The sequence below is a fragment of the Hemicordylus capensis genome, chromosome 2 (genome assembly GCF_027244095.1).
Source record: "Hemicordylus capensis ecotype Gifberg chromosome 2, rHemCap1.1.pri, whole genome shotgun sequence".
Classification (NCBI taxonomy): domain Eukaryota; kingdom Metazoa; phylum Chordata; class Lepidosauria; order Squamata; family Cordylidae; genus Hemicordylus; species Hemicordylus capensis.
Genome location: NC_069658.1, coordinates 206294082 through 206306705, shown reverse-complemented (window position 1 = coordinate 206306705; position 12624 = coordinate 206294082). Strand labels below are relative to the sequence as shown.

The window sequence follows — 12624 nt, the reverse complement described above, 5'->3', positions numbered from 1 at the left end:
GGTTGACTACAACTCCCAGCATCCCCAGCCAAAGGCCATTGCAGCTGGGGATGCTGGGAGTTGTAGGCGGCAGCCTCTGGGAAGCCCTCTGACAGGGAATGCTACGGGGGGGGGGCAGCCTTGTGGTTTATTAATTTATTCGATTTCTCTACCACCCTTCCGAAAATGGCTCAGGGCAGTTTGCACAGAGAAATAACAAACAAGCAAGATGGCTCCCTGTCCCCAAAGGGCTCACAGTCTAACAAGGAACATAAGAGAGACACCAGCCACAGTCACTGGAGGGATGTTGTGCTGGGGGTGGAGTGGGTCGGTTACTCTCCCCCTGCTCCAATCCAGAGAATCACCGCCTTAGAAGGTGCCTCTTTGCCGAGTGATCGCAGAAAGGTCGGCCATCAGGCTGACAGAGTTGGCCTCTTGGGGCAAAGGCCGTAAGCAGGAGGAGGGGGAGGAGGGGATGCTTTCGGGGGCACCCCTGCCGGGGGGGGGAGTTCCGGGCACGCTCTGGGAGGCTGGGCCCGAGTACAGCGCCCCCTCCTGGATCTCCTTGTCTTTTCTGGGAGGGTCCCGTCTTTCATTGATCTGCTTCGAATGGCGTTCCTTCCCCGGGAACACATTGGACTTTGCGCATTCTCCAAGGGGTTTCTCAGAGAGTCGCGTCCTGCAGCGGGCAGATTGCCGGCCCACAGCCCAGACCGGTCAGCTCCTGGGAGCTCAGTTTGTGCCTTAGGAGAAGCCTGTTGGCGAGGAAGAGGGCGGCCCTTCCGTGAGGCGGAGGGAGGCAGACACCTCAAGCGGCAGGGCTTGGGGGTGGCCCCTCGGCAAAGGGCTCTCCGCCTCAGGAAGCCGCCCGCCACTGCTCGGGTCCACCCAGCCGCGCGGCTCTCGCTCTGCCTCTTTGAAACGCAGGGAGCTGGGAAGGGAATCATAGGAAGTGTGGAAACACCACCACCACCACCACCACCGTCCCTGTGGTTCTGTTCCAGCCCCCTTTCTGTCCTGAAGGCAGGGAGAGCGGGGAAAGCGTGGCAGCGGCCGGATGGGGCTGAGTGGTGGCTCCCATCCCTGCCCCCCTTCCCAGAGAGGGGGAGAAGAAGGGCCCGCAGCTCTCCTCTGGCAGCTGCAGGCCCCTTGCAAAGTCTGCCGTGGGGAGGGGTGTGGGGTGACCAGCGAGAAAAAGGGGGGAGAAGAGCGACGGAGCAGTGAGAAGCGGGATGTCGGGGTTGTGGGCTGGTGGGGGAAGAGGGGGAAGAGCGAGGAGAAGAAAGGGAACCGTTCTCGGAGAGGGAGAGGGAAGGGAGGAGACGCCCTGTCCACCAAGTGGCTCACAATCGAAGGGGGAAGACAGAGACCACAAACCTTTCGAGACCTCTTCAGTGCCCAAATAAAAGAAAGCAGACGTCAAAAACAGCAAACCTTTCAAAGTTTCCTATGTTTGCCTCAAAACCTTTGCTCTCTTAAACTTTATTTCGGCCAGCGTAAGATTAAAACAAATGTGGAAGAGGAAACACTCACACTTCTACTACAAACCATAAAACCAAATAGATTTTTCAAAGTCCTCCTGAACACAGATTGAGGTCCTGAAAGTGGACCCGCCAGAACTACTAAAAATACATAACGAAGAATAAAAGGAGGCAGCCGTATTTCATACTAACGAGCTTATTGCATCCGGATCACAATGTAAACAGTTGCCTGCCCGACTCCTGAATCTGAGAGGGGTTGAACAATTCAGGAGCTCGGGAAAATGCTGTTAGATTTACTGATTCTTAAACATCTGCTTTAGGTGTTATTGTATTTGCGCTGCATGAAAGAGGTCTCGAAAAGCTTGTGTTCTTGGGGGGAATGCGTATTTCATCACTGTTATCTATCTGTCTAGCTATCCGATTTGTATACCGCCCCAAACTTTCGTCTCTGGGTGGTTTACAATAACATTAAACCAGTTAAAAACATATACAAAAACGTGAGAAACAATTTAACCATTTAAAAATAACCAGAAATTAAAAACCAAACATCTTAGGAAGCTGAGAAGACTCCAGCAGAGTTATACCATCTTCTAGAAAGACAAAAGTCGGCCACAGCAACAGGCCCTGTAACCTTTCCTGTGCTGGGGTGGACGAGGGCCAGTTGGTCTCCCCCGGCGGAAGAGGGAAAGAGCCACCTCTTGGAAAGGTGCCTCTGTGAGCCGCCTGCCCCTCTGAAAGCCTGGGGCTGGATTCGGGAGCCCCCAAGAAGGGTTTCAGTAGGGCACGCAAGGGGGAGAACAGGCGGCCCCAAAGACGCATGCTTCTTTGGGAGGAGCCCAGAAGGGTGGCAGGAAGGACCACAGAGCGTTTCCTTCCCCAAAGGCCGTGGGGAAAGGGGTGGGAGGGATGACACCCACTGATAGACTGCTCCTGCAGAGAGAGGTTCTGAGGATGTGGCCAGAAGCACAGATCGTCCTCCCACACACACACATCCCCCACCAGGAGACCTCCGATCCCCGTCCCCCCGAGCTTTGGGGAGAGAAGCGCTCGGGAAACGCCCCAAGGAGGCATGCGTGCGCAACGGGCATTTCCTCAGGCAGAAGCTCAGCTCCCGACGACTCTCTGAGAAACACGAATGGGCAAAGTGCAATGTTTCTGTTGTTCCAGGGGAATGAAGAAAGGGCAATTCGGAGCAGAGGAATGGAAGACGGCCCGAGGGAAGGGTTGGACGGGGAAGTCTCCAGCCGCCGTGCGAGCCGCGGGAAGCCCTTCCGTCTCCACCGTAGACCGTCCCTAGCAGGGCAACCGGGGAGCAGAGAGACGGAGAGAGCAACAGAGAAGGGGGCGAAAACAGGACTATCTCTGGCGGGGGGGGGGAGGAGCTGGTTCCTGGGAGAGCGGGCGAGCCGGACCCGATCCAAGCTGTTACTGGACCCGATCCTCCCTGGAGACATGGTGGGAATCCCCCTTGGTTTCCCTTGGCAGATGGCTTCAGCGGGGGGATTGGGAGGCTGGCAGGATGCAGTTGTGGCTCAGGCCAGATCCTCAGCTAGAAGAGAGGGAAAGAGAAGAGAGTGTTAATTATTTCACTGCATTTGATTAAGGAAGGTCAAGGTATAATAGACAAGCATATAACACATTTCCCCCTAACATTAAGGACTCCTTGGCAGGATTTGGTTTTCTGTGCACAAGAAAGGCATACCTCCTGATGACCTACAGAGACCAAGTTTTGCACTGAAATGAGCAGAATGTCCTGCTTTTGACAATGGGATGTCCTCAGGGCAAATTCACATCACTTTTCTGCAGTTTTTCTGGCTGCAGTTCTGGTGCTCAGACTAGCCAATTACCCACAGACACCAAATCTGCTGCTATTCCGCATATTTCTAGGCCACGCATCAACAAGGTCCTCCAGTGGGGCACCTAAACAAATCACTCTGATCAACCCAATCGAAGGAGAAACGCTAGGTAGAACCCGGCAATGGTGGGCTGCTATGCTGGGGGTGAACTGGGCCCGTTCCACTGCTCGGTGGCCTTACCCTGAGTCTGGCCTGGCTCGTTTGAGATCTGGGAGAGAGATGGCGGGCTGCAGGCTGCTGGTGGCGGAGAGCCTCCGCTTGGAGAGCTGGCGGGAGATCAGGGTGGGGCAGAAGCAAGAGAAGACAGCCGTGAGTTGACACTGATCAGAGAGGAGAGCTGGTCTGGTGGCAGCAAGCAGGACTTGTCCCCTTAGCTAAGCAGGGTCCGCCCTGGTTGCATGCGAATGGGAGACCAGAAGTGTGAGCACTGGAAGATCTTCCCCTTCTTAGGGGATGATGGAGTCGCTCTGGGAAGAGCAGAAGGTCCCAAGTTCCTTCCCTGGCAGCATCTCCAACGAGATAGGGCTGGGAGAGAGGCTCCTGCCTGCAACCTTGGAGAAGCTGCTGCCAGTCTGTGAAGACAAGACTGAGCTAGATGGACCAAGGGTCTGACTCAGTCTATGACTCAGTCTATGACTCAGCTTCCAATGTGCCTATGATCGCCGTTCCCCCCATCATTCCCCAGGCCAGCTGTGACCCACCATCTCCCACCAAGCCAAGGAACGGAGGCACAGGGGAACTGGTGAGGCCCTGGGCTGTCCTGCTCTTCCATGAGCCCCTCTGCTTTCCTGCCTCCGTTCTCGAAGGAGACGGAGTGCAAATGGCAGCCGCCGCCACCCCCAACGCCTGGGAGGCTGTTCGCTTGGGAGGGGCTTCTGACTGAAGAGGGGTGTCTGGCCGGTCACTGTGAGCCACGTATTTCCCTGACTCGAGGTTTGTTTGGCGTGTGAACCTGGCCTTTTCGTATTTATTTCGTTCATTTCTGAAAATGTGCTTATATGCCGCCTCCTCCAAGTTCTCTAGGCGGTGAACAACAACAATACCAATAACTATTAATGAAAATGATAATAATTAAAGGGCAAATGCCTGGCGGAACAGGTGGGCCTTCAGAAGGGCCTTCAAAGCAGCCAGGGAGGGGGCTAATATTATAAAATAAGAATAATAAATCCGAGGCCTTACCCTCTCCAACAGCCTGGCCCGCTTGCTGCCCTGAGGAGGCACGGCTGGATTCAACTTGCTGGTGGTGGAGAGTCTCCTCTTGGGCAGCTGGTGGCTCATCTGGGTGGGGCGGAAGCGAGGGAAAACAGCCGTGAGTTGAGACTGATCGTGGACCCAATGCTAATTCCAGCCAGCTTCAACTGACCCAATGCTAATTTAGTGGCTTATTGTTAAGGGGTTTTTTAAATGATTTTTTTTTTGAAGTTTTCTCATGAAACACATACAGTTGCATGCAAAACTAGTATAATCCTTACATATAGATGGCTGCCATTAAATACTTCCTGCTGATGACCTACAGAGACCAAGTTTTGCATGCACCATCCTGACACTGAAATGAGCTGAGTGGATACTTTGTTTTTTGACACTGGGACGTCCTCTGGGGAAATTTTACATCACTTCCCTGCAGTTTTTTGGATGATAAGTCTGATGATCAGACTACCCAATTTTCTACAGAGACGAAATCTGCTACTGTTAGGAATATTTTTATGCCAATTATCAACCATGTCCTCAAAGGGCTTGTCATAAACTAATCATTCTAATCCACAAACAAGATGGTTCCCTGTCCTGAAATGGCTCCTAACCTAAAGGGAAACTCTCGGGAGAAGCCACTAACGGCCACTGGTGGGTTGCTGTGCTGGCGGTGAGTTGGGCCGGTTCCCTCCGAAGAAGAGTCCTCTTCCGAGTGAGCTGGGAGTTAGCGAGTGACCTGGGAGAGCGCCTCCTTCTGCAGGATCCCCACTGGACGTGGAGGCCATCGAGAGAGGTCCTTCTCCGGATGCTGCCAGCTCACCAGCTTGGGAGACGGCCTTCTCTGTGGTGGCTCCTGGGCTGGGCTCTGGAATGCACGCCCTAGAGCCATTCATGATTTAACAGCTTTACCCGCCGTTAAAGGAGCCCTGAAGTCACATCTTTTTAGCCTGGCTTTTAGAAAGCTGTAGATGTTTTCTATGGTTTTACAGGGTTGTTTTGATGGGTTTTTTAATCTTGCCTGTTTTGTCTTTAATTCTGTGGAACAACTAGAGCCTTCGGAATCCAGTGCTATATAACTAATAAAATAATAATAAATCCGAGGCCTTACCATCTCCAAAACCCTGGCCCGCTTGCTGCCCTGAGGAGGCACGGCGGGATTCATTTGGCTGGTGGCAGACAGCGTCCTCTTGGGCAGCTGGTGGCTCATCTGGGTGGGACAGAAGCGAGGGAAAGCAGCCGTGAGTTGAGACTGAGCCTTCAGAATCCAGTGCTATAGAACTAAATAATAATAATAATAATAATAATAATAATAATAATAATAATAATAATAATAAATCTGTGGCCTTACCCTTGCCAAGGGGGTGCCTCCCGTGGGTGGCATGGCCACTGTCCTGCTGCCGGCAGGGGAGATGGTGAGCTTGGAGAGCTGATGGCAGAGCTGGGTGGGACAGAAGCAAGGGAAAACAGCCGTGAGGGGAGACTGATCGTGGACCCAATGCAAATTCCAGTCAGCTTCAACTGAAACAATGCTAATTGAGTGCTCTATTGTTAAGGGTTCTTAAAAATTTATTGGTTTGCTTATGATACTTGTTCGATTATGATACTTATGATATTTGTTCAAAATGATACTTTCTTGAAGTTCTTTTCCATGAAACTTATTCAGTCGCATGCAAAACTGATATAATCCTTACATATAGATGGCTGCCATTAAATACTTCCTCCTGATCACACCTACAGAGACCAAGTTTTGCATGCACCATCCTGCCACTGAAATGAGCTGGATGTACTGCTCTCTCTTTTTTGGACACTGGGATGTCCTCAGGGGAAATTAAAATACTTTTCCTGCAGTTTTTTTTTTAAATAATAATTCTGATAATCAGAATACCCAATTATCGACAGATAGCTGAACTGCTACTATCACGCATATTTCTATGCCACGTCTCAACAAAGTCCTCAAAGTGCTTGGCATAGACAAATCACTCTAATAAACAAATAAGATGGTTCCCTCTCACAAAAGGGCTCTCAATCTAAGAGAGATGATCGATAGGAACCAGCAAGAGCCACTGGTGGGATGTTGTGCTTGGGCTGAACCTGCTAAGAAGACTGATCTGTGGTCTTACCTCGTCCAAATCCCCTGCGGGTGGCCGAATTGGTGCGGGAGGCCGAATTGGTGCGGATGGCCGAATTGGTGCGGATGGCCGAATTGGTGCAGATGGCTGTGCAGAAATCATATCATCATCATGTTTATTTACGGTCAAAGACCAAAATTTAAAACGTACATAATAGCACACATGATATAGTAATAATATAGACATAATATAATCATACCTGAAATGACCTGTTGTTGTGAGATGTGGGTTGGACAGAAGCAAGGGAAGACAGGCTTAAGATGAGGCTTCATGGAACCAAGGCAACATCCAACGAAGCCCCAAAGCCTCTTCTAGGCAGAGGCATTCGGGACTTGGAGGACCGGCCTCCCGGGATGCAGAGGGAGCTGACCGTGGACCTGACTCTGAACTGAGTTTGGGCGACTCCCCCTCCCCAAACTACCTTCAGAAAAGCTCCTATGTAACTAATAAAATAATAATAATAATAATAAATCTGTGGTCTGACCTTTCCCGAGGGTTTGTCCCGCTTGCCTGCGGGCTTCTTGGTGCGCTCAACAGAGGCTTTCACCTTGGCGCGCAGGCGGCGGATCTGGGTGGGACAGAAGCAAGGGAAAACAGCCGTGAGTTGATAGTGATGGTGGACCCGATGCAAATTCCAGTCAGCTTCAACTGAAACAATGCTAATTGAGTGCTCTATTGTTAAGGGTTCCTAAAAATGACACTTTATGGAAGGTTTTTTTAAAATGAAACTTATTCAATTGCATGCCAAACTGATATATATATAAATGGCTGCCATTAAATACTTCCTCCTGATGACCTAAAAATTGCAGCCGCTGGTTCCCTCTCCCCAAAGGGCTCATCTTCTAAAGGGAAAGGCTAGGTAGAAACCAGCAAGGGCCACTCACTGGTGGGATGCTGTGCTGGGGCCAGTTCCCTCCTAAGAAGACTGATCTGTGGTCTTACCTCGTCCAAATCCCCTGTGTGTGGTCGCTGAACAGGTGGCCTCCTGGAACTCTGTCCCGAATCCACCTGTTTCTGTGAGATGTGGTGGGTGGGACAGAAGCAAGGGAAGACAGGCTTAAGATGAGGCTTCATGGCACCAAGGCAACATCCAACGAAGCCCCGAAGCCTCTTCTAGGCAGAGGCATTCGGGACTTGGAGGACCGGCCTCCCGGGATGCAGAGGGAGCTGACCGTGGACCTGACTCTGAACTGAGTTTGGGCGACTCCCCCTCCCCAAACTACCTTCAGAAAAGCTCCTCATGGGGTGGTTTCTTGCTTTTGTGTTTTCTTTCTCCTTTGCCTACATCTTCAACTGACCCAATGCTAGTTTAATGCTTTTTTAAGGGGTGTTTTTTTTTTTAATGATACTTTTTTTGAAGTTTTCTCAAGAAACACATACAGTTGCATGCAAAACTAATATAATCCTTACATACAGTATAGGTGGCTGCCATTGAATACTTCCTCCTGATCACACCTACAGAGACCAAGTTTCGCATGCACCAACCTGCCACTGAACTGAATGTACTCCTTTCTTTGACACAGGGATATCCTCAGGGAACATTTGCCTCATTTTCCTGCAGTTTTTTGGATAATGATTCTGATTATCAGACTTGCCAATTTTCTACAGATACCCTTGGCTGCTTGGGCCTGAGGCCGAAAGGTGTGGGGAAAAGTCTCGGCAATCTCCTCTTTGGCCTGCTGTGCTGAGCTTGCTGCTGCTCCTGCTCCTCCCAGCACTCCCACCTGATGGCTGCACGCTGAAAGGGTGAAAGCCGGATCTGTCACTGGTGGGCCAAGTCGGCTTTTGCTCGAGGTGGCTCCCCATTCCAGAAACAAAAGGTGATCTGGACCGCAGCGCGGTGGCCAAATCTGCTACTATTAGGATTATTTCTATGCCACTTATCAACCATGTCCTCAAAGGGCTTGGCATAAACTAATCATTCTAATCCACAAACAAGATGGTTCCCTGTCCCGAAATGCCTCCTAATCTAAAGGGAAACTCTCAGGAGAAGCCAGCAACAGGCCCTGGCGGGTTGCTGTGCTGGCGGTGAGTTGGGCCAGTTCCCTCCAAAGAAGAGTCCTCTTCCGAGTGAGCTGGGAGTTAGCGAGTGACCTGGGAGAGCGCCTCCTTCTGCATGATCCCCACTGGACATGGAGGCCACTGAGAGAGGTCCTTCTCCGGATGCTGCCAGCTCACCAGCTTGGGAGACGGCCTTCTCTGTGGTGGCTCCTGGGCTGGGCTCTGGAATGCACTCCCTATAGCCATTCATTCATGATTCAACATCATTGATTGATTGATTGATTGATTGATTGATTGATTAAGTGCCGTCAAGTTGGTGTTGACTCTTAGTAAGCACATAGATAGATTCTCTCCAGGGTGGTGACCTGTCTTCCACTTGGCCTTGAAGGTCTCTCAGTGGTTCATTCATGGCTGTCGTCATCAAGTCCATCCAACTTGCTGCTGGTCATCCTCTTCTTCTCTTGCCTTCAACTTTTCCCAGCATTATGGACTTCTCAAGGGTGCTGGGTCTTTGCATCATGTGTCTGAAATATGAGAGTTTGAGCCTGGTCATTTGTGCCTCGAGTGGAAATTCTGGATTGACTTGTTCTAGGATCCATTGGTTTGTTTTCCTGGCTGTCCAGGGTCTCCTCAAAAGTCTTCTCCAGCACCCAAGTTCAAAAGCGTCAATACTTTTTCTATCTTGCTTCTTCAAAGTCCAGCTTTCGCATCCATAGAGCGTCACGGGGAAAACCACAGTCCGAATGATTCTCATCTTTGTAGGTGTAGACACGTCACGGCATCTCAATATCCTTTCCGAGGCCTTCATTGCTACCCTACCAAGGGCTAGTCTGAGGAGTATTTCTTGACTGCTGGCTCCTTGACTGTTGACGGTCGATCCTAAAAGGCAGACACTATCCACCACTTCAGTGTCTTCATTCTCAATTCTGAGGCTGGTTGCTGTCCCTGTTGTCATTAGTTTAGTCTTCTTGACATTTAGTCGTAGTCCCGTTTTCCCACTGGGCTCCTTGACCTTCATTATTAGAGCTTGCAGATCCTCCGCCTTCTCAGCTCTCAGAGGGGTGTCATCAGCGTAGCTCAGGTTCTTGATGTTTCTTCCCCCAGCTTTCAAACCACGCTCATCTTCTCCCAATCCAGCTTCTCTCAGTATATGTTCAGCATATAAGTTGAATAAAGAGGGAGAAAGTAGACAGCCTTGCCTTACTCCTTTACCAGTCTGGAACCAACATCATTACCCGCCTTTAAAGGAGCCCTGAAGACACATCTTTCTAGCCTGGCTTTCAGAAAGCTGTGGATGTTTTCAGTTGTTTTACATGGTTGTTTTTCTGGGGTTTTTATCTTGCCTCTTTTTGTCTTCAGTTTTGTGGATCAGCTAGAGCCTTTGGAATCCAGTGCTATATAACTAACTAACTAACTAACTAAATAAGTAATCAATCAATCTGGGGCCTTACACTCATCGGCTTGCTGGCCGGAAGAGGAATGGCAGGCTTTGTGCGGCTGGCAAGCTGGTGACGGATCTGGGTGGGACAGAAGCAGGGAAAACAGCCGTGAGTGGAGAGTGAGAGTGGACCCCATGCTCAGTCCAGACCCCTTCAACTGAAACAATGCTAACGGAGTGCTTTATTGTTCAGTATCGTTACATTTTTTAAAATGAAACTTATTCAATTGCATGCAAAACTGATATCCTCTTTATGTATAGTTGGCCGCCATGAAATACTCCCTCCTGATGACCTAAAAACTCCCTCCCCGCTCTCTTCCACCTGAGCCAGATCTTCGATCCAGCCATCGGGGTCCCAAAGGGATTGAGTTGGCTTTCTGACTGACAGGGCATCCATCTAGGACTCCACCCAGAATGGAGGTCCTTCAGAAATGCCTTTCATATTGATGGGAAACTATGAATTGGCTCCAAGTCACTTGACTCTCAGCACGCACACGCATGCCGAACTATATTCCGCTGTGTTGGGCCTCTCTGCACTCGGCTATATTGAGAAAAGGATTCTCTCACCGCAGAGAATTTCCAACACTGGAAGCCTCCATCCTGCTGCCAAACAGGCAACCGCCTCCCCACACCTCCGTGGCCTACCTTACGTCTTTCCATATCTTCGTCAAATTTCGCCTGCTCCTCGTAATACTGTCATTTAAAAGAAAAGGGAGTGGATGAATCTGCATTGGGGAGGCACTTCCCCCCCCAACCCATCTCACACGGGGCCAGGCGCTCCCCACCTTTGGAGACCGGTGCCCCGCTCCTTCAGCTGAGGCACCCCCTGAGATGTGGGGCATGCCGCGAGACCCCTCTGACTGGACACACCAGTGGGAGGGCCGCCGTTAGGAGAAAGGCCGACCCCCTCCTGGGGCTTGCGTCTGGGCAGCGTGACTCCAGAGTCTCCCCTCTAAGTCATGGGTCGGGCTGCCCCTCTTAATTCGGGGGGGGGGCGCTGTCGGTCAGGCTGTGGGGAGGGCAGGGCTCCCTCTGCCACCCACTTGGAAGTCTTGGGTTTAGAAGCAGTCTCGCCGTTGGCGGAGCAGTACCTCTTTTGTAACCCGGGGCAGGTCCATCTGTTTTGGCCGCAGCCCAAATGGGGTGGGGACCAGGCTCGGCAATCTCCTTTTGGGCAAAGGCTGGTGTGGCCGCTGCTCCCGATCCTCCCCGTGGTGCTTCCAGCACTCCCACCTGATGGCTGCACGCTGAAAGGGGGAAAGCCGGATCTGTCACTGGCGGGCCAAGTCGGCTTTTGCTCGGGGGGGCTCCCCCGACCTGGACCCACCTGGGTGGTTTGGGTCTCAGACCAGCCTCCCACGTGCGAAGGGCAGCTGCCCCCTGGGAACTCTCTGCGTTCCCCCAGGGCGTCCCCCTGGCATGACCACCCCTCCGCCTTGGCCAGCGCCACAGGCCCACCTCTCACCCACCAGCTCACACCACCAGCCGGGCCCCCTTTTCTGGGGCCAAGACGCTTACGCTTTCCCCTGGGACTCCTGCGGACGGCTGCTGGCTGCTGCCCGTGCAGTGAGCCCTTCAGGAGGAATCCCGGCTGCCCCTCGCAGAACTAGAGAGCCAGCAAACCACTCCCGCTCCCAAGGAATGAGAGAGGGCCTGCGACCACCTGCAGGTTTGCCTGGCATTCGCCGAAGCAGCACCGCCCTCGAATGCATCCTAGACCAGCGTCCCTGCCTTGGACCCCCAGTTCCAAGCTCCCCCCAGTGACGAGGGTTCTTTGGGCAAGCCACTCGATGGCCAGAGACAGCCCCAGTCGGCAACATCCTCTACTGTAGTCAGAGGCGCTCTTCGCCCTGGACGTCTGGGGAAGAAGCACGCACCCTCCCCCCCCCATATCTCTTTAGTCTGTCCTGGGTGGTCCAGGCTCCAAAATTCCCCATCTAGATGGAAAGAGAAACTCCTCGTACCAGAGGTCTCACGGGCGGCTTCTCCTCCTTCCTTCCCTTCTTGAGAAGTCCCGGGAACATTGGAGGCTGCCGTGGACCATGGAAGAGAAAACAAGGGGCCTCGGTGGCATAAAGCCCACACCCCGTCTGCCCGCAAGGGATCCATCGGCCCTTCGGCAGTGCTCCCGAGAGAGCCAGGACCATTCACAGCCGAGGGCGTGGAGGAGGACAGCTCTGGCCCAAGACTTTGGGGATGGACCTTTCCCACCCCTTGTAAACTGGGCCCCCTTGACGGCAGGAAGAATGCAACCTCCTTGGGGCAGAGACCTGCCTTGGGCAGACTGACCCCCCACCGCCAGCAGACTTACACTTCTCATGGGAAGCTGGTGGTGGAGGCCCCTCAGTGGCTGGGAGTTCTGCTCACGGCCCTGCAAGAAAAAGGTTCGAGAGCAAGCCAGTCACGGGCCTGCCTGCGACCTCGGAGGAGCTGCTGTTCTCCAGTCTGGGAAGACAACCCTGAGCGGAAGAAGGCAGCTTCCCATGGGCCGAGGTTCCTCAGAGCAGTGGTGGGGTGGAGATCTAGGCACGAGGCTGGCAGGAAGCCCAGCC

General features: G+C 52.4%; 1 protein-coding gene across 1 annotated transcript; it reads right to left on the bottom strand.

The window, feature by feature from the left end:
* Positions 1-2906: 2906 nt before the first annotated feature.
* LOC128347735 (uncharacterized) lies at positions 2907-11263 on the bottom strand. The gene is made up of 11 exons (XM_053302776.1): positions 11164-11263; positions 10718-10765; positions 10086-10151; positions 7576-7647; positions 7118-7201; positions 6625-6720; positions 5853-5942; positions 5613-5711; positions 4496-4594; positions 3497-3582; positions 2907-3009 (listed from the first exon to the last, which is right to left on the bottom strand). The coding sequence occupies exons 1-11, from the start codon at positions 11188-11190 to the stop codon at positions 3006-3008; spliced, it is 771 nt and encodes a 256-aa protein (XP_053158751.1). The 5' UTR covers positions 11191-11263; the 3' UTR covers positions 2907-3005.
* Positions 11264-12624: the final 1361 nt, after the last annotated feature.

Coding starts and splice junctions, on each gene's coding strand:
- LOC128347735 (XM_053302776.1), bottom strand. CDS start 11,190: ATGGACCTGCCCCGGGTTACAAAAGAG. Junction 10,766..11,163: donor TGCCCCGGGTTACAAAAGAG/GTACTGCTCCGC, acceptor TTTAAATGACAG/TATTACGAGGAGCAGGCGAA. Junction 7,648..10,085: donor CGGCCAGCAAGCCGATGAGT/GTAAGGCCCCAG, acceptor CACATCTCACAG/AAACAGGTGGATTCGGGACA.